At 62.7% G+C, this 21840-nt stretch overlaps 1 protein-coding gene across 3 annotated transcripts in view; it reads left to right on the forward strand.

The window, feature by feature from the left end:
* Nucleotides 1-21840, forward strand: part of TP73 (tumor protein p73) — a 68769-nt gene that overhangs the window by 11229 nt on the left and 35700 nt on the right. For 2 of the 3 annotated variants that reach the window (XM_060079455.1, XM_060079445.1), the window contains exons 2-3: nt 10998-11095; nt 11498-11618. In XM_060079455.1, the coding sequence (XP_059935438.1) occupies nt 11028-11095; nt 11498-11618 (189 nt within the window). In that variant the 5' untranslated portion in view covers nt 10998-11027. Of the gene's footprint in view, nt 1-10997; nt 11096-11497; nt 11619-21840 lie in introns of those variants that run through there. The other variant, XM_060079465.1, reaches the window with a different exon arrangement.

The following is a 21840-nucleotide window of genomic DNA, read 5'->3' on the forward strand; positions in this document are numbered from 1 at the left end:
CTGGGACTCGGGCAAGCTGGAGAAGCCACTGCTGTGTGGCACTGCGATCTGCCCCCAGGGGGGTGCGGGGCAATTTGCATGGCCCAGGGGTGGGGGTGGGGGGTGGAACAGAAGTCAGTCCGGTGCCGCCGCCCCTTGGACCCACCGGAACTCTCTCCACTTCCTGCCAAAGAGGCCCTGCCCTGGCCGCATGGCCAGGCTCGTCCCGGCTGGAGGCCACCATTCCTCAGCCCAGTGGGGCCAGTCCAGAACGGCTTTCCCCAGCTCGCTCACCCACCGGGGGCCCCGGAGCCCGCCCTGGCCACCCTGGCCCTCACCCGGCTGCCTCCCAGGCATCACCGAGACCTGGGCAACAGGAGACGGCTCCCCATGCTGCCCGCCGGCCACTGCAGTTCCACCTACGCGGCTGGATGCCCGGGGAGCCTCCAGGGCCACATAGTTGAGTGGAGGGGCTGGAGTGGGGGATTCACCGTGATGAAGGCAGAGTGTGTGCGTGTGCAGGTGTGTATACATGTGTGTGCCTGCACATGTGCGTGTGCGTTGATGGTGCTGGCAGCGGGGTGGGCACCAGTGGCTGGCTCAGGAAGCAGCCTCTGGAGCTTGAATGGAAAGGGGGATGAGGGTTTGACTGACAGACAACCGATAGCAGATTTCCAAACGGCCCCAGAGGTCAGACAGGAGCCGCGTTTGCACCCCAAGACACCCCGGGAATCCTGCTAGATGCTTCTGTGTAGGTCAGCCCTGCATGGTGGGTGTGACTTCCCTATTCTACGGATGAGAAGACAGAGGCCTGAACGTGCACACAGCTGGTGGGTGGCTGAAGGCGCCTGAGTCTGCAGCTGGTTGAGGGCTGAGCTCAAAAGTGCATTAACCCGACGTGGATCGGCTTGGAAGGGGGGTCCTCATCCCTTCCTGCCCCCTCTTGCATCCCTGCGGCCCATGCCCCCCACCGCCTCACCTGGACCCAGCCGAGGCGTGCCTCGCTGACCACCAGCCTCTGGGTTCGCCACGCCCACGATGTGCCCCCCGGGTGACCTTCCTCACCCAAATCCCACCGCATCCCTCTGGGAGCCGGACCCCTCTCTTCGCTCCCCGAGGCCCACAGCTGCAGGTCCAGCGCCCTTCCTGTGGCCAAGGCCTCTGGGCATCCTGTCCCCTCTCCAGCCCACCTGGCTATTCCTGCCTCCCCCTGACCCAAAGGGCCGTCAGGGCCTATCCTTGGCTGAGCTCTGCCGCATTGGTGCCCCTTTTCCGTCAGCTTGTGAAACCGAAAATGACAACTCATGTGGACCTTCATTTACCCTTGGGCTGACCCTGGGCCTGTCCACACCCCTCAGGGTGCCCTTCACACTGTGGGGGGAAAGGCTGGTTCTCTCTTCTGCCTCCCAAGAGCGGCCCCCGGAGGGCGGGGCTGCCTGGTGGGGAGGGGTTAAGTGGATCCTAACCAGAGCTGGGCTCAAATCCAGCCTTGGCCCTCCTGAGCTGAGTGGCTCTGGGCAAGCGGTCCCCTCTCTCTGTGCTTCTGTAAGAACATCTGGAACGCGGGACGTAGCAGTGCCTTTGTCTCGGGGTTACTTTGAAGACTGAAATCAAGGAATACAGAGGACTCCAGGCTGGGGTTGGCACTGCGTGAGCACACGGTAGATGCTGGGTGTCGTTATCGGAAAGAGCCCCAGGCCCAGGGGATGGGATGGGGGCACGTGGGAGATAGGGAGGCAGGGAGGCAGGCGGCACAGAGGTGGCTCGCTGGGACAGATGCTCCTGGAGTGAGTGAGGGATGGATGGACCAATGCCGTGGCAACTTGGATGAAGTCACGTCAGAGGTCAGCTGACTTCAGAACCAGAGAGGAATGGAATTCATGAGTCAAAGGGAGCTCTCGAAAAAAAATCACGGCCCCGATGGCTGGGGCGGGGGCAGGGAGCTGAGTGGGGATGGGTAGAGAGTTCAGGAAATTAGTGCGCCCTGGGCCCGTAGTGAGGGCCCCAGGGTAGGAGGCAAGGAGGCTACACAGGGTGGGGACACAGCTGAGTGGGTTCCCTTCAAGGAATGTGGCAGAGTCCGGAGGAGGGTGGCCAGGTGGGGCCGATGGTTTGGGAATGACCGTGCAGGGCATGGTTGAAGGAGCACAGATGCTTGTCCGGGGAAGAGAAGGTTCTGGAGGACAGAGCATGGCGCACTGGCATGTAGAGGTGGGACCCTCAAGAGGGGAGGAGGGGAGCCTTGGAGGAGACAGACGGAAACAGCAGGGGTGCCTGGCAGCCGGGTGGGTGAGAGTGTTACCAAAAGTGGGGTCCGGCTGCTCACCGCTCAAAAGCCAAAAAGAGGCCAGGCTGATGGAAAGGAAAGGTTGCTTTATTTCGGAGCAAGGGCTCCATGTCCTCCGAATGCCCCAAGGGCTGACTCCCACCCACCGCCCCCAACTGACAGCCAGGGGGTGAGAGCTTTTGTAGATGGAGGGAGGGGCTCCACGCAGAAACAGCACAGTCAGCTCTGACGGTCACCTTGAAATTGGTCATGCGGTGGTCTGACCAGCGTCATCCCAATTGTTTTAAGTACAGTTAGTCTTTGGTTCCAGGGTCAGTTCATTCCCATTTCTATGAGGCCAGTTCTGTTTGTTTGTGTTTTTGTCTTGGCCGCACTGCACGGCATGCGGGATCTTAGCTCCCCAAATAGGGATCGAAACTGTGCCCCCTGTAGTGGAATCGCGGAGTCTTAACAACTGGACCGCCATGGAGTTCCCTGAGGCTGGTTCTCAGAATTATGACACCTTATGTCATAGCTACAGTATGTCATCGTGTAGTTGACTTCTTTCACCTGGTAGGGGGGTACAGGGGTGGGGCGTATGACCTCACCTACATCTGGCCACTGTTGGGCCATCCGCTGAGACAGAAGCGGGGAGCCTAGCTGAGAAGCTGCTGCACTTACGGGGGCGAGGGTGGGGGGCTGAGGGGATCTGGGACTAGGGTGGCCTTGTGGGTGGGAGTGCCGGATTCTAGATCCCTGTGGAGGTGGGGCTGGAGGTGGGCAGTGAGACGTAGAAGTCCAGGATGTGCCCAGCCACTCCTCTGTCCAATCCTGGCCACCCTTGACTCTCACTTGGAACGCGCCATGGCTGAAAGCTCAGACACCTGCTCTACCGTCAAGCGTCTCTTCCTCTGCAGCCTCATGAGGCTCCCAGCCCTGCAGCTGCCCGCCTCCTGGGTCCCCTTCCTGCGCCCCACGCTGGTCTGAGCCTCCCTCACCGACACCCTCACTTCTACTGTCACTCCTCCAAGCAGGCCCCCCCGCCACAGGTGACTGTGTGCTGCCGTGGAAGCCTCCCCACATTGTGGCACAGGTGGGATCGCGGCATCTCTAAGCTCAGGGGCACTGTGCCAGCTACCGGCCCCAGTAGGAATCCATTATTTTGCATCTAGCGGGTGGGTTGTCTCTCACCCCTGGGTTTCTGCTGCCATGGAGTGCTGGGTCCCACTCATTCTTCTGCAGGTGCCTCGGTCTTAGAGAGACCACTGATGGGGAGGTCCCTGCAGCTGAACCAGGGACAGACCTGGCCTCTGCCCTCTGCTGCCCCTGGGACCAGGGCAGGTTTATTCTTCTTCCTCCGCTGCTACCCTGATCCTCAGTAACCACTGGTCAATTGCAACTCACTCCGTATCTCAAGCTCCTAGTCTGTGCCTGTATCAGCGCCCTGCTGAGTGCTTTGGCTTTTCCACACATCACAGGAAACAGGCTCAGAATGGGCAAGACACCAGTCCAGGGGTCACACAGCTACAGAGCAGAGTGGCAGAGGTGCAGAGCTGGGCTATGTGGATGGAGGGGGAGAGGGGGGTTGGCCGGGAGTGTGGCAGGCAGGGTGGAGCTGCAGAGCAGAAACCAAGGGACAGTAAGTAACCCTGTGTCCAAGTCTGACCTGCACATGTGGGTGGAGACCGGGATGGGAGGAAAGCCATGGGCAGGTCAGCAGAGGACCGGGGGCGGGGGGGGCAGGCGGTGGTGGCGGGGGGGGCCGGATGTGGGTAGGGCCTCAATGTGTGGGTGAAGAAGGAGGGAGGGGTGGACCAGGGACTTCCCAGCAGCGTGTGGGTGAGAACGCAGGCTGGAGAGGGGTTGGGCCTCCTTTGCTCACCTCCTAGAGAGACCGGGTAGAGGGCAAGGTCAAGAACAAGGACGTTAGAGCTAGCTGGCGGGTTGGACTCCCTGCTCTGACCAGCTGTGTGCCCTTGGGTGGGTGACCTAACCTCTCTGTGCACGTTTCCACGTCGGTCAGTGAAATGAGCTGCGCAGTGCACTGCCCTGCTGGGACACGGTGAGGCTCAGCCATGCTCCAGCGTTTCTTTGTTTGGTTTGGCCGCATGAGTTCCTCCACCAGGAAGCTGGCTGTGGCAGTGGGGGGACGTGGGGGGGTGGGGGCATGTGCCACTGGGTCCCCAACCCTTAGCTCGGCCGGGAGCCTCTCCCAGCAAAGGTCTGGGTGACCCTGGAGCCTGGCAGCCCTGGGGGATTTGGTCAGCCATTTCCTTCCAGAAGTACGTGAGGCCCACGTGGTCAGAGGGCCGCCACCCAGCTCCCTGCCTCACGTGGGTGCTAGACCAACCGTCAGATTCAAACAGAAACTGCCGGGCAACCCCACGGTGCTCCAGGCCGGGCCCAGGTGCCGGAGGGAGGCCGTCCCCGCCCCTGGCCTGGCTGCGGGACCGGGACCGAGGCTGGCGGCCGGGTAAGAGGCAGCGGGACTGGGGGATTCCCGGGGCCGCTCCCAGGCACTGCGTCCCCCGCCTCCCCACGGGCCCCGGCCCAGGAGGGAGAGAGGGCGGCTTAATCGGGCACCTCCAGCTGTTTTCATATTTCACAAGCGCACCCTGCCCCAGGGTGGGGAGGCTAAATTTGTCTCTCACCATCAGTGCTGGGCTTCCCCCGAGCGGGCAGTGGGGGAGCAGGGAGCCCCCCCAGGGTGACGTTGGCCTCAGCCATACCCTCCTCCCAGGCCCCACAGGCCCAGTCTCTCCGCAGGAGGCCCAGGTGCCGCCCTGGCCGAGGGTCCTGTCCTAACCCCACCCCACGCCCTGCAGGGCCAGCGAGGACAGAGGCTGCGCAGGCTTCCGTGGCCACGTGGCTGGACGCGGGCGGGAGGGGCAGGTGAAGATGGCCACTGCCCTTTGCTCCCTGAGGGTGACACGCTCCTGACCACCATTCCAGGTGGGACTCCTGCCCCGGCCCCACCGGGCGAGGGCTTCCCGTTCCCGGGGTTGGCTGGGGTCACAGAGGCCCCTCAGCTCCAAGGGCCCAGGCGGCTGGGCGCCGGGTGTCCTGCTGGAATTCAGCTGGGCCGCCGCCCGGGGATGGCGCCATGTCACAGCAGGGCCTCCTGCCTCCTGTGACCCTGTGTGATGGCCGCCTGACCCCTCTGCCCAGGTAGGGGGACTTCTGGACGCTGGGACATTCTGCTGTCCCCTCAAGACAAGGCCGCAGGGTATGGGAAGGGGCCCAGGAAGCCCCCTGGGGTCCCTCCTGAGATGGTGTAGGCTTATCTGCCCCTTAGATTTCAATCCGCCTTTGTTTACTGAAATAACCGGGGATGGACCCACCGGAATAGTCAGCATGTGACTGAGGACAATCAAGATGGCTTGTTTTGGGGTGGGTGGCAGGGTGGAGTTCTTTGGGTCTTTCCCCACTCAACTGAATGGGGCCGCACGCCCTCCCCCAAAGCTGGCATCCAGATGGCTGTGGAGGAGGGGCGTGTGCCCCAAGGTGTCCTTCTCTGCACGCAGGCCAAGCGTCCACACTCTGGACCAGGGCTCTTGCAGGTGGGTGGGGGCCCCCCCTCTATGGATGGGGTGTCCCTTCTGGGAGGGTCACAAGGACCCCAGTTTACGGGAGCTGGTTTTGGGGCCCTGGGCAGGGGTGGGCCCAGGGGACGGGGAAACCAGAGGCCTCAAAATCCTGCCCAACCACTGAGGCTGCCCGTGGGGGCCACGTCGCGGAAGGGCTGTCTGTACTCTGCCACCTGCCAGGTGATGGGGGGGCAGGATAGGGGGCATCCTGGCCTGGAGTCGGGGAGGACAGTGGCTTCCCGGAGGAAGCCTGGCCTGGCAGGACAAGGATGGGGTGGGGAGTGGACGGTGGACCAAGGCTGAGCGTGGAGGCCACCCTGGCTGGGGTGCGTGGGGACAGGGCTGGGGGCAGAAGGGGACCTGTGGGAACAGGGCCAGGAGCCCACGGCAGGCTGTAGCTCTCGCCGGGATTCGTGCAGGACGAGGTCAGAGGGTCGAGCAGAGCCGGCCAAGGAACAGCTGCTGCCCCCCGGAGCCTCCAGCTCCCACCAGCCTGGGGCAGAGGGGCTGTGCTCGCTTGTGGGGCAAGGCCTCCAGCTGTCTGGGCTGCGGCTCGAGTCCCAGCCGGGACCCTTGGCAGCTTGGGCCTCTGAGCGCCTGCCCCGGGGTGGCGGTTCCTGCCCGACAGGGCGGTGTGAGGGCCTGGGGCCCTGACAGCAGCTGGCCCGCTTCTCCCCTGCGGCACTGGACCTCTGGGCTGGAACCTTCTCTGCCGTGGTGCGTGGCAGGATGTGGGACTGCATCCCCTCCCAGGGGGGCTCTCAGAGACCTCGGGGCGTCCCCGAGCCACCCAAAGTCAGCAGGGTGTGGGGCTGTGTCTTCCCTCCAGCTTGAGTTGAGGGCTCTGGGCCACACAGCCTCTGCCCCGCCTCTCCAGGGTCACAGATTTTTGCTGGAAATTCCTTGAGGTGAACTGGTTTTGGTGGCCCCAGCCCACGGCGAGCTGGGACAGGTAGGAGGTGCCTGAGCCCCGGCCTAGCTGCTGTGAGGAGGGGCCCCACGTTGCCCTTCTTGGGCTGCCTCTGACTCGGCAGTTCCCTGTGGGCCGGGGCTCAGGGATTCCTTGAGTCCAGCTCCCACCTGCACCGTACCCCACCTTCTCACACCCACATCTCCCTTGGAGACTGGCCCTGACCAGGACTGGACCCCTCTCGGTGCAACAGAATGCATTTTTTTTTTCCTAGAGCAACTTCATCTTCATGGAAAAGCAAAACTGTCCACGGTGCATGTGCACTTCGTGGCATCATTAACGCCACCTGAAGAGGTATCATGGAAATGCAGTCTCTCCCCCCATACACGCGATTTTTTCAATGATTCGCGTCGTTTGCAAAAGCAGTTTCCATTGTGAGCACATTTCCAAATTTGAAGTGCATGTCAGGGAAACTGGATTTAATTTGCAGGAAGTGATTTTAGAATTGCTTTCTTTTTCTCACCTCTGCAAACCTTGGCCACCTTGGCCGAAATGCTGCTAGTGAGTAAAGGGAATATACTATCCCTGCCCTAGGGGAGAGAGGGCTGGGCCCATGGAACTCTGGGGGGGTTCCAGTTGGGGGGTTAGGCAGCCTGAGGCCGGACTTCAGCTGTGCCTCTTCCTCACGCCCAGCTCCGGCCCAGGTGACGGGTGCTCCCTGGCGCCTGCAGGGGCCAGGTCTGCGGCTCTGTCACTCGTAGCCCAGTGCAGCCTGCTCTTCAGTTTTCCAGGGAAGCTGGAGGTATGGGCGCTGCTTGGCTTCCTGGGTCAAGTCCCCCGGCTCCTCTGAGTAAGGCAGGGCAGGTTTCTGGACCCGTTTTGCCGATGGAGAACCTGCGTGGAAGTCACCGTCAGAGGCTGGTGCCATCCTCGGGTGGACAGCCAAAGGGGCCCCATCAGTGGGTGGGGTGAACCTGTGTGATGCTCTCCCCGCCCCGCGGCGGGGGTGGGGGAGGGTCTGTCCTAGAGTCACTGTGAGTCCCCGGAGTGTTGGCTAAAAGCAGACACAGAGTCCTCGGTCTGAGGGTGTACTGGGGGCAGAAGCAGCAGGATCTGCTGAAGGCAGTGGAGTTTGGTGACCCTGGACCACCCCTTGCATCAGTAAGGCTGAGCAGTCTCCGTCTTCAGTCCTGGTGGTGAGGGCTGGTGGGGTGGGTGTAGGACGCCCCCACCCCCGCCACCGCTTCCACAGAGGGCCAGGCACCTGCAGGTCTGTCCCTGAGCCAGAGCCAGCCTGTGTGGTGCAGGCGCCTCTGACCCCGGCAGCTTGGGGTGAAGCAGGGGGTGGGGTGAAAATGCTGGGTGTGTCCCCCGGAGTGGGGGCCCTCTGTTCCCCCTCCCGGCTGTTCTGTGGGGAGGGAGGTGTGGGAGCCAGGGAAGGGAGGGGGCCTTGGGGAGATTCCCAGTGCTGACTTGCCTCCGCAGATGTGGGGCAGCAGGGGCTGCTGAGAACTGGGGCTGGGCTTTTGGAGAAACTGTCTTTAACTTCCATGCAGCTTTATTGAGGTGAAATTCACATAACATAAAGCTAACCCCTTTACAGCAAACCCTCCAGGGGCGTTTAGCTCATGCCCGGTGTTGTGCAACCATCGCCCCATCTTACTCCAGCAGTCTCCCCCCACGCCCCGCCCCCAGCCCCTGCAACCGCCAGCCTGCCTTCCGCCTCTGTGGACTCACCTGTTGCGGACATCTCATAAACGGACTCGTATAGCACGTGGCCTCTCTCACTCAGCATGATGTTCTGAGGTTCATAGTGACGTAGCCGGTGTGAGTGATCATTCCTTTTCATGACGGAGCAATATTCCAGTGTGTGGACCAACCAGGATTTGTTTATTTGTTCATCCGTTGATGCACCTTTGGGCCGTTTCCACCTTTCCACTGTTGTGAGTGGTGCTGCCGTGACCAGGGACAGGATCTTGCCGTCCACTTGCTGTGTGATGTTAGTCAAGGCGTTGTCTGTCTCTGGGCTTAGATGGTCCATTAGCAAAATGAAGGGGGTGGGACCAAATGGCCTGGGCCAGTTGAGCCTCGTGTTGGTACACCCTGCCCACACCAAGAGGCCACTCTGACTCATCTCTGCTCATCCAAAAGGACCAGCCATGGAGAGCGGGTGAGGGTGGGTTTCCGCCCAGCTTCGGCGCGGTGGCCTGCTCCACGCCTGCTCCGGCCGGCGTGTTCTGCTTCCTACCAAGTCCACCCTGTTCTGTGTTACCACATGGCCAGCTCCACGCCTTACTCTGCTGGCTTTTGGATAGCTCAGCCCAGGATGGGAGTGATCTCCCCAGCACAGGAGGCATGCAAGTGAGTGCTGACCAGCCCCTTGTTAAAACCCTGTGGATTGTGTGCTGAGGGTTTGAGGTGAAGGGGGGAGGAGGCATGACTACGTTAATTTCCAATTCTGAGAAAACCACTTGATTGTCCCTGCACTTACAGCTATGCTGTGTGACCTCGGCATGTCACATAACCTCTCTGAGCCCTGGTCTCCTGAGAGTGGGTGGAGTGGTCTCCGAGCCTGCTGGAGAGTTGGTTTGTGGCCAGCACTTTCCAAGCTCCTAGTCCCGGCCATCCTCACTCGGCCCCGCCCGGCCCCTCCCAGCTCGTGCCACTGCTCCAGGGATGGTGGCCTGGCACGTGGCAGCCCCGGGAGCAGGCCACCGACCTCTCTCAGGGCCCACCGCCTGGAGACAGACAGAGTGACAGATTGCAGGCTGTGCCCTCCCTCCCCCGACGGCCGTGGGCAGGTCCGGGCCTGCCCGCTTGGGCCCTGCCAGGCGGTGGCCAAGCTGATTCCCATGGCCCCTTGCCAAGAGCCTGGAGGCTGGCCCAGGGGAGACATCACCTTGCCCTGGGTGGGGGCAGTGGGCAGGGTGGGCTCTGGTTTCCCTGCCCCTCCCCCCTACCGTAGGACAAGGGTTCAAGATGTGCCCGGCGTGGTCACCGCCACCTCCTCCTGGGTGGCTGCTTCGGGTGGGCATGGAGGCCCTCAGGAGGGGTGACAGTGGGGACAAAGGCCAGCAAGCACTGAGTTGGGGCGCCCCAAGCCCTGGGCATCTCCTTGAAGGGGGGCCACTCGTGCAGTGACCCCCTCCAGTGACAGAGAAGCTTCTTGGCCTCGGCTGTGGCGGCTGCCTCGTGGGGTTGACACTGCTTTTGTGTCCAGGCCGCACGCAAGGATCCCACATCAGAGATAAAAGGCCGCCCAGCCTGCAGCAATCGGGCACAGCCAGGCTCGTACCAGGGCCTCGGCTGCAGCCTCCGGTGGGCCCTGCACATCCCCTTCCCAGCGGGCACCCGGGATCTAAGCTGTCGCCAGCTGCTGGGGCCTCGGGAGCCCCCAGACCTGGCCTGAGCTACCCCCAGGCCAGACCTAGAGATGCAGGTCATGATAATAATGGCCACGCGCGTTCCAGTGTAATTATGACCCAGGCACAGCAGAGACTTCATTTTTTTGTTTTGTTTTTACTTTTTTAATTTATTTGTTATCGAAGTATAGTTGATCTACAAAGTAGTGTTAATTTCTGCTGTACAGCAAAGTGACTCAGTTATACACATATACGCATTCTTTTTCATATTCTTTTCCATTACAGTTTATCACAGGATATTGAGTATAATTCCCTGTGCTGTACAGTAGGACCCTGTTGTTCACCTGTTCTATATATAATAGTTTGTATCTGCTAACTCTATAAACTCCCAGCCCATCCCTCCCCCACCCCCCTCCCCCTTGGCAACCACAAATCTCTTCTCTATGTGAGTCTGTTTCGGTTTCATACATACGTTCATTTGTGTCGTTTTTTTAGAGTCCACATATGAGTGATTGCACATGGTATTTGTCGTTCTCCTTCCGACTTCTCTCGTAGAGACTTGAAATGCGTGCTCCCAAGGGGCCCTGCAGCAGCCCCACGAGGGGACGCTGCCGTCACCCCCATTTCACGGGTGGCAGCTTTGAGAAGCTCCTGCTGCCCAGGCCCCCAGCCGGGTCTGAAGCCAGGCTGCCCACCCCCAGGCCTCGGTTCCCGCCCCCAGAAAGGGCAGGATGAAGTGAGGGGCTGGATGAAGGGTGTGCGCCTGGTTAGCACGCCAGGGCGTCCTCGAGTGGTCATCGTCGGCCCCGCCTACCACCTGCGCCCGAGGATGCTGGCTGAGGAGTGCAGAGGATGCCCTCCCAACCCGCACTCTTGTCCTTTCTTCCTGGCAGAGCGAGCTGCCCTCGGCCGGGAGTGGGAAGATGTCGCAGTCCACCCAGTCCACCGCCACCGACGAGGGGGCTACGTTCCAGCACCTCTGGAGCTCTCTGTGAGTACCTCGTCTGAGCCCACTGGACTCGGGGGCTGGGATGGACTCGGGGGCTGGACAGGGAGCTGCCGCCTTGGGCTTTCTCCTGGGGACGCAGGGTCCAATGTCTGGGCTTCTTCCTCTGACCAGCCCTCCAGAGGGCTTGGGTCCAGGGGACAAAGCCTGTGTGTGGCCATGCCAGCCTGGCACTCACACCAGCCCTGGAGAGGCTGGTAGGGTAAGGGGGCCGGATGCCGCACGGGCTGAGGGTCAGGGAAGGAGCGGAGGAGACAAGGGGCTGAAGGAATCCGTGGCGGTGGGAGAGGGAGGCCCCCCAGGAGCTGCGGGCTGGCCTTGAGCTCCAGGCCTGGGCCATCTGGGCTGATGGCTGTGCTCCCTGTTCTGTTTCCCTCCTCTGTCTAGGGAGCCGGACAGCACCTACTTTGACCTTCCCCATTCTGGCCAGGGGAATGATGAGGTGGTGGGTGGTGCGGAGGCCAGCATGGATGTCTTCCACCTGCAGGGCATGACCACTTCTGTCATGGTGAGTGGGCTGCCCTCTGCGGAGGACTCGGGATAGGGGCAGTAAATGTGGACTGTCCTGTCCTGGGAGCCTGCAGAACCAAGAAACAGGCTCTCAGGTGTACGGCTTTCTCTCTGGGGTTGTCAGCACATTTCAGATGGCAAAGTAGAAAATGTATCAGCTCATGTAACTGTCAGTCCAGGTGTAGGAAGGTCTTCAGGCATGGCTGGATCCAGGTGTAGGAAGCCTTTCAGGCATGGCTGGATCCAGGTGTTCAAACAGCTGCCTCTCTGTCTCTTGCTCTGCTTCCCCTGTGGTGGCTTTGTTTGGAGAATGACCCCTCTTTGCCCAGAGTCCAGCGTGCCTATCTCTGAATGCCTATCGCTGAGCCATCCCTGTGCCTCTGATGGCCTGGGTCCCCTGAAACAGGATCAGGATGGAGTGGAGTGGTGTGGGCTCTGCCCACCACAGGCACTGACTTATGGGGAAGAGCGCCCCGAAGGAAGCTGGAGCTGCTGTTTCCAGAGGAGGGAGGCTGGATGGGGGATGCAGGGGCACCTGAGGCCCTGACAGCCGCCAGCCCTGCGGTGTCTCAGGCCTTGCCACGCTGGAGGAGGGTTGTGATAACCGGGTGGTGGCCATACTCCTGTCTCTCTCCCTGGCTACCCACTGCCAGGCGATGGTGGGCCAGGAGGTGGGGGGCAGGAGAGACACAAGAAGGGTGTATAAGGACCCCTGGCCCTGGGGAGGCCCAACGACGCCTGCCGTCCCCAGCGCCCCCTGTGGTCACCTCCTTGGGACAGCCTCTGCCGGACCCAGGGCTGCTCTGTCCTGCCCACAGGCTTGCTGTACAGCTCCCTCAGACGGGGACTTGTCGTGGGACCTTGGCTAAGTGCGTGAGGGAAGCACCTGGGTCTGCCGCTTGCAGCTCCCCGGATGGCGGCTCCCTGGATGGCGGCTCCCTGGATGGCCGCTGGCCCCCACAGCCCAGCACAGTGGCCTCGGGGCACCACACCAGGCCAGGGCCAGTGTGCAGGAGGGAGATGGAGCTGGGAACTCTGGAGGCGGGGGGGGGGGCTCAGAGTCTGGCCCCCTCTCCCTAAAGCCCCCTTCCAGATCAGAGCCCTCACCCCAACACACACCCGGCCAAGGCATCTGGTGAACAGTGGGGACCATGGGGGCTCCAGTCGTGGGAATGAGCCAGGGTCAAGGGGGTGGGGGACGAGGAAGGGTCCCCACGTCCTACGTCAGTGTCCGTTTCGGATGCTGGGCTGGCCCAGGGCCCACTGGACCACATGGGGCGAGGAGAAGGCACCTGCTCGGGCAGTCGCAACTGGGGCAGGTGGAGGTCTGGGGGGCAGCGAGCTCCCTGTGACGTCCTTGCTTCTGAGGAGCCCCTCAGAGTGGACCTGAGGAATCTGCCTGCCCAGCCCAGGCCTCCTGCCTCTGCTCAGGACACCATTAGAGCAGAAACATCTGCCTGTTATAGTCCCATTTTACAGGTGAGGAAACCGAGGCAGACGCTGGGCCTGGGCAGGGCCAGGTAGTGCTGCCCTGTCCCTTCGGACCATTTCCTGTCTGCCAACATCTCCCCAGGAGCCAAGGGTCCTGACCTCTCACGGTCCCGGTTGTCCCTTCTGGACATCAGTGTCCTGGCGCCACTGTCTTGGGTGGGTCTCAGCCGGTCAATAGTGATGCTCTGGGCTAGGATGCCTGGGGTGTTCACCGGAGCCCTGCTATCTGCACTGCGGGGTGGGGTGGGGGGGAGAGAAAGAGAGAGAGAGAGAAGACCCAGGGCTCTGCCTTTATTGGGGCTGAGGATGGTGTGCCTAGGGTTTGGGGGGTTGATTCGTTATTGGTGAATTTAAAACATAACAGTGGAATTAAACTGTGAAAGGGAGACGTGGGGTCACTCACTCCAGGGTCCATTATCTGGTCAACCAGGGCTTTCTGAAAGGGAGCCTTCAGGGATGAGGCAGCTAGGCTCTTGACCTCGTTGTGTAGCTGTCGAGGTGCATGTCTTTGAAGTGGGTGTCCCACCCATCCAAAGCCTAATGTCAGGCACTTACATTACAATCAAAAAGCAAATTGTCAGGGCTTCCCTGGTGGCGCAGTGGTTGAGAGTCCACCTGCCGATGCAGGGGACACGGGTTCGTGCCCTGGTCCGGGAAGATCCCACATGCCGCGGAGCAGCTGGGCCCGTGAGCCATGGCCGCTGAGCCTGCGCGTCCGGAGCCTGTGCTCCGCAACGGGAGAGGCCACAGCAGTGAGAGGCCCGCGTACCGCAAAAAAAAAAAAAAAAAGCAAATTGTCAGACACTCACCCTACATCCACTCTGGGGAGGGACAGGAGCTGCCCCCAGGCTCCAGGGAGGGAGGGCCCCTGAATGCAGTCTCCTAAGAGGCCTGTCTCTGTAGTTCCAGAAACCCCCACCTCCCCTCCTCCCAGCTGCCCGGCTCACCCCCTGGAGGGCAGTAGGCCCAGGAGACCCCGACAACCCAGTGTCAGGAGCGGACCAGCTCTGGGTTCCTGTGGGGCGGGACGCCCCCCTCCAGGGAGGATACCTGATGCTGAGCAGGTCCGGGCCAGGGAGGGCAGGACACCCCTCTCACCAGCCGTGGGGTAACCAGGATGGGGCCTCTCACCTCTGCCAAGAAGAGGGCCGAGTCAATCAGCTAGCGACACGCCTCTTAGTAAAAGTCCTGCAGGTTCGCAGAGGTGGGGATGCCCAGAACCACGCTGGCCCTGGCTGGGGGCAGGGGTAGGTGGGGGGAGCCGGGCCCCCTCCGAATGCCTCATCCTGACCCCTGCCTGACATCGTGAGAGCAGAGACTGGTCTGGGGCCTGGCGTGTAGCCCAGCCCTCACCCTCATGTATCCCAGTGCAGCTCAGAGGGAAAGGTGAGGCTCAGAGACACAGCTGGACAGCTGGGCAGCTGGCTGCAGAGCCCACTGCCTAGCTGCCTTGCAGAACAGCCTCTGCCTGATGCGTCCAGAGGCCTGGAGCAGGGGCCCACGGAGTCCAGGGTGCAGGCAGGAAGCTCCGCAGAGCTGAACTGGGTGGCGTTGTCTTAAAGTCCAGACTGGCAGCCGAGAAGGCCTGACCTTCTGGCCAGAACACAGCCCCGGCAGACACTGTCCTGCTGAGGACGACCTGGTGATGCTGGGGTGTGGGTGGGGACTCCTGAGTGCCTCACCCCCACCCCCGTGGCTCCATCCCCACCCACCAGCAGGTCCCTCGTCAGGGGAAGCCTGGGGCTCAGCGGGGAGGTGGGTAGACCCTCCTCCAGGCTGGTAACAGGTCAAGTGTTCCCCAGGCCAGGCTCCAGGTCAAGAAAGCAGCAGCTGCAGAGTCAAAAGTTCTCACTCACCACCCATCCTGTAGTCATGATTCAGGCCCTTGTAAAATGCGTGCCCGCACTCGTGCACACACACACATACACACATGGGCCCCCATGCCGCTCCCTCTGGCCGCTGTCCTCTGAGGTGATGGGTGCCCGTACCCCAGCCCCAGGCTCTGGGGCCACCCCCCCTCTGGGTTGTGGGGCTCATCCAGCAAAAGGCTGAGGCCAAGGCAGGCACAGTCCTCGTATCGGGGTCACTGGTCCTTGGGGGTGGCACACACTGTGGTCTGGGGGCCTTGGGTCTCCACCCTGCTCGGTTGCCTTGGTGACCAAGCAGATTACTTCCTGCCTGACCTGCAGGTTCCTGAGCAGCACCCCCGACCCTGTCAGGAAACAGACCACTGGAGACCCCCGGGACGCCCTTAACCGCTGCTTCAGTGGCCGGTAGGAACAGGCAGAGTGGGAGGGGGCTCGCCCGAGGAGCCAGTCTGTCCCGGGTTCGAGTCCCCATGTCTCTGAGCCTCGGTGCCCTCACTTGGGGACCTGGGGTGACAGGCCATATGGGGTCCCAGCAGAGATTCTGCCAGCCCTGTGGGGCCTCGGACCACCCTCCTCCCAAGCCGGGTAGCTGAGGAAGCCGAGTCGGGCAGTTAAAGGAGAAGGAGAAGGGCCCCTATGGGAGCACTTGGCCCCTCGGCCTTGGAGTCCCAGAGCACAGATTCTTGGGGGGGACACTGAGCTCCCTGAGGTCTCTGCAGCCAGGGTCCACCACACCACAGGGCTGAGATGGTGCAAAGGGCGTCGGGGGCTCGGAGGTCAGATCCCACCCCCGCCTCTTCTTTGCTTGGAGAGTTATTTGACCCTCTGGGCCTCAGTTTTCTTGTCTGTAGAATGGGCCGGTGAGGATCTAAGCCAGGATTGCGAGGAAGACTGATGGTGCCTGACCTGTAGGAACGCATGACAAACACTAGACGTGATGCTGAGACCAGGGACAAGGGCTGAGTTTAAGAGAGCTGTTCCCCCTGGAACCCAGAACAGTGGAACCAAGGAGGGATCCGGGAGCAGCTGCTTCCAGCCCAGAGCCCGCTGTGCCAGGGAAGGACCCAGCGCCCCAGGCCCACCTTGGGGCCCTTCGGTGGAGCTCCTGCCCTGTGTGGTGGCCTCCAGTTCTAGCTGTCCCTGTAGACCCCCGGCGGCTCACCCACGACAAGCACCTATAAAATAGGCCCCCACCTCCTACAAGAGGAGAGAGGGGAACACCCGGCCTCGTGTGGGCTCGAAATGAGGGCTGCCCAGAGGACACGAGGTGGGAGGTGACTCCTAGGCCGCCGGCGGGTGCCGTGACAAGGGGAAGCTTGTAGGGTCTCCCCTGGCCCTGGAGGCCCTCACAGTCTGAGAGGAGCATGGACAGGATGAAGCCCCCATGGTGAGCGCTCATGGGGTCCCGAGCAGGCAGCGGCCGTATGCATCCCGTGCTGGGTCTGGGCCTGGGCTTTGGGCCATGCAGGCTTTCTGATTCTCAGTGTCCCTCAGGACAAAACGGGGGCAGGGGGACTTCCTTGCCGGTCCAGTGGTTAGGACTTGGCACTTTCACCGCCGAGGGGCCTGGGTTCAATCCCTGATGGGGGCACTGGGATCCCAAAAGCCTCCAAGAAAACGGAAGGGGGCAGGGCTCTGGCCAGCTGTGACGATGCACGGAGGAAAGGGGAGCTCGGTTGAGGATGTGGCTGGTTGAGGTTGAGGCTGGCGGGCTCTCCTCCCTGACCATCCCTTCCGGGTCTCCCCCGGCCATCCTCCCGGAGTCTGAGCGCCTCCTGCCACCCTGGCTGCCCATGCCTGCCCCCTCCCTGCATCCCTTCCTGCATCCCTTCCTGCCTCTCCTGGTGCCTTTCTCCGGTGACAGCTGTTGTGGGCGCCTGGGCCCTAGAGGGGGCTGTGTCTGGGGGCTGATCCACCCTGGAGCCCCGCCGGCCCCTTCCCAGGTGCCCAGTGAGCTACGCAGGGGACAGACACCAGGGTTAGAACCTGCAGCCACTCGGGGCCTTGAGACCCCAGCAGTCACCCAGGACAGGCCTTCCTGGCCTGGGGAGGGGGCGTTTCTCCCCAGGCCTGGCAGCCAGGAGGGCACAGTCCGGTAGTACACTCCCTGGAGCAGGCCTTGTCAGGGAACAGAGCCAGCCCCCAGAGGGGTCCGGTGGGCCGAGGGAAGGCCTGCCGCCCAGAGGACGTAGGGCCGGAGCTCAGGTTCAGTGAGCCCCACCAGCCACCGGGTCACAGAGCCACCTGCCTGTGGGTGTCCGCAGGTGGTGTAAGGAGTTTGACCTGAAGTTGACACATCACTGGTGCCCTTCTGGTGACTCACCCCTTCCTGCGCAGGTGGACCGTGCAAGAAAATACCCCCCCGCCCCGCTGCCGCGAGCCCTGCGGAAGTAGTCAGTGAGGTGGAGTCCCGGTGAGTTAAACTCAGAAGAGCAGGCGCCGCGGGCCCGGCGGGGTGACTTGGGAGCGCAGCGCTGGCAGCTGAGGACTAAGCCAGGAAGAGTTCCTGGGGGCAGGGGCCCCGGCTCCCCCGTCCCTGTCCCCGGATGGCCAGGATTTTGGATAAATGCACAGGAAGTGGGTGATGCTCTGGGACAGATGCCAGAGCTCCGGCACTTTGAGAGCTGGAAACGGGCTCTCGTTCATGCTGGGAATCCCAGTCTGGCCCAGGCTCACGCTGTGCGGACCATGCTGGTTCTCAGGCCTCAGGTGCCCCCGCAGTGTGGGTGGGGCGTGGCGCCTGTGCCTTCAGAGCTTCCAGCAGGGCTCAAGAGGGGAGGTCTTCCCGACCTGACCCTGCCTCCCTGTGGGCAGCCTCCTGTCTGGGCACATGTGTGGCCAGCCCCTCCTGGGCCCTGCCTTGTGCCCTGCAGGCCTGAGCCCTTCGGCCGTGCCAGCCGTCCAAGGTCCCTCGGAGCCCTGGCCTTCTCCTGCGCAAGGTCTCTTCCTGCCTGCTCACTCCCCTGCTGTATGACTCAGCTGTGCTGCGTGACAAATCACCACCAACAGAGGGGCTTAGAGCAGCACCCGTTTATTATCTCACGGCTTCTGTGGGTCGGGAGTCCTGCATGTCCCCACTGGGCACCCTGCTCAGGGTCTCACCAGGCTGTACTCAAAGTATCAGTGAGGACTGCCATCTTGTCTGAGGCCTGGGACCTCTTCCAGGCTCTGGCTGTTGGCAGAGTTCAGTTTCAGGTTCTTGCTGGCTGTTGACCCAGGGCCACTGTTCTCAGCTCCTAGAGGCCGCCCGCCGCACCCTGCCACGTGGGCCCTCCACAGCCTGGCAGTTCGCTCCTGAGGCTGTCAGGAGGAAGCCACCCTGATTAGGTCAGGCCCACCCAGATAGCGTCCCTTTTGATCAACTCGAATTTTGCCCAACGTTGCACAAGGCTCTGCGCTTGACCCCAGGCCCTCCCCCTCCTCTCCTACCTACCTGTGTGTCCCTCCATCCAGCCATCTGCCAAGCCCCCCGGCCCTCTTGGGAGAAGCCCTGGCAACACCCACAGGAATCTCACTGACCGACAGTCTCCCCCCCTCACCCCCACCCCCCACCCCGCCCTGGCCTTCCCGCCTGCGGGCATCCTGGGCAGGAAGGCTCTCGGCCGCTGCCTCTGGCCAGAACTTGCAGCCTGGGCCCCGCTGCAGACCCCCTTCCTGAGCACCGGTCTGCCCCACAAACCTTGATGTCTCATTGTGAGTGAGGGACACCTGTGCATTGGGAGTAACAGCCACGGCCACACGCAGTCACGGGGCTTCAGGCCGCGTGTGCTGAGTTGTGCTTTTGGCTGCAGCTGCCAAGGCACCCAGAGCCTGAGCCGGGGACTCCCGGCCCAGCCCCTTGGGGAAAGCGCCTGGCTGCGCGTCCCCTGCCTGGGATCCCCCTGTCCCTCAGCCAGAGGAGCTGGGGGGCTGGACACGTCACGGGCTCCTCGGGCTGGCCTCCCTCTGCGTAACCCCACTGCTCCCAGCTCCCTGGGATGTGCCGAGAACAGGCCGGGAGAGAGATGGGGTCTACATGCCGCCTTCTCAGCACCTTGCGGGTTTTTAAGCTCTCCTTGGGGAATGGAAGTAGCTGGGCTCTGGGGGCTTGGAAACTTCACATCCACTTTCACGTGATCTGGGCCCGTTGATCTTCCAGGGATGATCCCGGCCCCTATGCCAACTTTGTGTCAAAGACGGTTAAGTTACAGTGGATGGTCCTCCAGAAAGGGAGTGGCGGTGAGCACTGTGAAGCCGCCGGGGAGGCGGGCCCCCATCTCTGAGCCCCTGGCAGTGCTGAGGGCAGTGCCGTCCATGCACTGCGATGGGCGGGGCTCCAGCGGTGCTCCTTCTGGACCACCTCCCTCTCATTCCGGGGGCTTGGCAGCAGTGGGGACACGGCCAGCGGCAGGCCAGGCAGCGTCTGGGGCACGGGCTCTGGGCTGCGTTGGGCCACATCCAGATGCTCATTCCGTTACCAGGCTCCCTATGGGGTCCCGCAGGCAGCAAGTCTCCCCGAGTGCGTCTCGTCTCTGCTCAGCCCTTTGGGGCAGCCCCAGAGCACCACCACGGTCCCTAGGCAGGAGTGGGATTTGCTCCACCCTGGGCACAGGGCTGGAGGCACCATCTGTTCCCTGCGGGGTGGCCTGGCTTTGCTTCCCGAGCTCTTGAGGGCCCGGGCTGGCCCCCTGATGCTCTGGGGTGGAGGCCTGTGGCCCCCAGGGCCTCCCGTGGGCAGCATCTCAGAAAGAGCCAGGCGCAGCCTCATTGTGGAGGCGGCCCGCGGCCCCGCAGCCGCCCCCTCCCTGCGCAGCCGCCTTGGTGCGGTCCGACCCAGCAGTGGGCAAGCTGAGGCCTGCCCTGGACTTTGATGAATAGTCATGAGGAATAAAGGGGTGGGCCGCCCGTTTTGTTGTTAGATGCAGCTAGTTGACAGGACCAAGGCAGATGGAGAGGGCCAAAGTGCCCATGGCCAGCCCACATGTTCTGGAGCGTCCTGTGCTTCTGCCCGCCTAGCCACGGAGCCTCTCTGCCTGGGTCCACCCTGCCGGGCGGCTGCACCCCTGCCCCCGGCTCCCCGGCCACCCATCCCCATGCCTCGCCCCGCAGCACGCCAGCTCCCCGGCGTGTGCAGACCCCCGTGCGCCCACCATGCTGTACGTCAGTGACCCCGTGCAGCACTTCGCCTCGGTAGGTGCGCTTCGTGCATCCTTCTCAGGGGAACTTGGTGGGGCTTTCGCCGTGGTGGAGGATGCACAGGGCATTCTCTTGTCTGTCGCCCTGCTCGGCACCTGGGGCCGGATGGGATGCCACCATGCAGGGTGAGCAGAGGCAGGCAGGAGGCGCCGAGGGGCTGGGGCCGGCCCCGGGCGCGGAGGCAGGTGCCTGCCCATCCTGGAGAAGCTCTGGGGACCAGTGCCCACTGGCTGGGCAGGACCAACAGCCAGGGGAAGGAGGGTGGGTGGGAGTCTGGTCAGCTGGTGGCCCTCCCTAGAGACGTGCGGGTTTCCCTCACTCCCTGGCTTTGGGCTGTCCGAGGCTCAGGGTGGGCCGCCCCACCTGCCCGGCCCTGCCCCCGGCTGCAGGAGCTCAGTGTACCCTGGAGGCTTTCTTTGCTCCCTGGGCTCTGGCTGGCTGTTGGGCTGCCACCACCTGCTCCCAGGACAAGAGCATCCTCACCTGGGAAGCTGCTCATTTGGCTGCGGGGGCAGGAGTGTTCCCTGCCGGCCAAACTGCAGGTCAGGGGCTCACAGAAAGCTGGCTTCGAGGTGTGCTGTGGCCCCTCACGATGGCAGTGGGCCGGGCAGAGGGAAGGAAGGGACCGCAGCTTGTGCCTGGCCCCTGTGGCCTGAGCCCCGGGAACCTGGGCTCATTTCCAGGCATGCCCAGTCCCGGGGGCCAGCGGGCACCAGGCTGCTAGTTGAGCAGGGGCTCAGCTGTTCCCCACCGGGCCTCTTTCCTGCCCGGGAGGTGGATGGCGTGGGGGCCATGGGTACCACCTGCCCTGCGGGAGACCCAGCAGTGGGCAGAGTGTTGGGATGGACAGTTGGACAGAGTCCAGGTGTCCCCAAGCTCTGCGGGCGGAGGACAGGAGCCATGAGCGCAGAGCCACAAAGAGCTGCGGTCCCTTGGCCCTGTGCACGCCCAAAGGTGTGTTTGTGTGCATGTGTCTGAGCGTGTGAGTGACAGTGGGTGTGTGTGCTGTTCGCGTTGTGTGTTGGAACAGGTACGTGTGTTTGTGCCTGCAGGGGGGCGTCCCCAGGCAAGGCCATGGGAAGAGTGATGCCGTGTGTGTGGGACCCAGGAGGGGTGAGGGGTGTACGGCCCGTCTACACGGGCTGACCCAGGCACTGGCTCCGTTCACTCACATCTGGAAGCTCCGTGGCCTCTCCCACCCACGGCATGAGCTTTTTATCTGAAACCCAGCCCTGGAAAAGGGTGCAGCCCTGTGCGGGCCACAGCTAGAGTCCTCATGGCTCCCTTCTTTCACTTATTCCATTACTGATCCATTTACCCACTAGCACCTGTCGCTGGGCTCATACAGTGGCCAGGGGCTCCGCGGGGAGCAGCCTTGTACCCCCAGCCTCTCCATGAAGATGGTGCGTGAGCCGGGAGGGTCTGTCTCCCTGCCGCCTGGGGGTCTGTAGTCACACACGGAACCCAAGGCAGAGCCAGAGGCCCGGGGACCTGGAGACCAGTGTCCCTGCCCGGCCAGCTGAGAAGCCCCGCGGACATGGAGGACTCTGGTATAACCTTTCCTCTCGAAGGAAACGGGTCTCAGTGTAAGTCCGCTGAGTCTGCAGCTCATCGCCTTTCAGGCAGGGGGAGGGGTCAGTGATGGGAGGCACGGCCCCCCCACCCCGGCTCTGGGCCTTGGAGCGT

The sequence above is a fragment of the Mesoplodon densirostris genome, chromosome 2 (genome assembly GCF_025265405.1).
Source record: "Mesoplodon densirostris isolate mMesDen1 chromosome 2, mMesDen1 primary haplotype, whole genome shotgun sequence".
Taxonomy (NCBI): domain Eukaryota; kingdom Metazoa; phylum Chordata; class Mammalia; order Artiodactyla; family Ziphiidae; genus Mesoplodon; species Mesoplodon densirostris.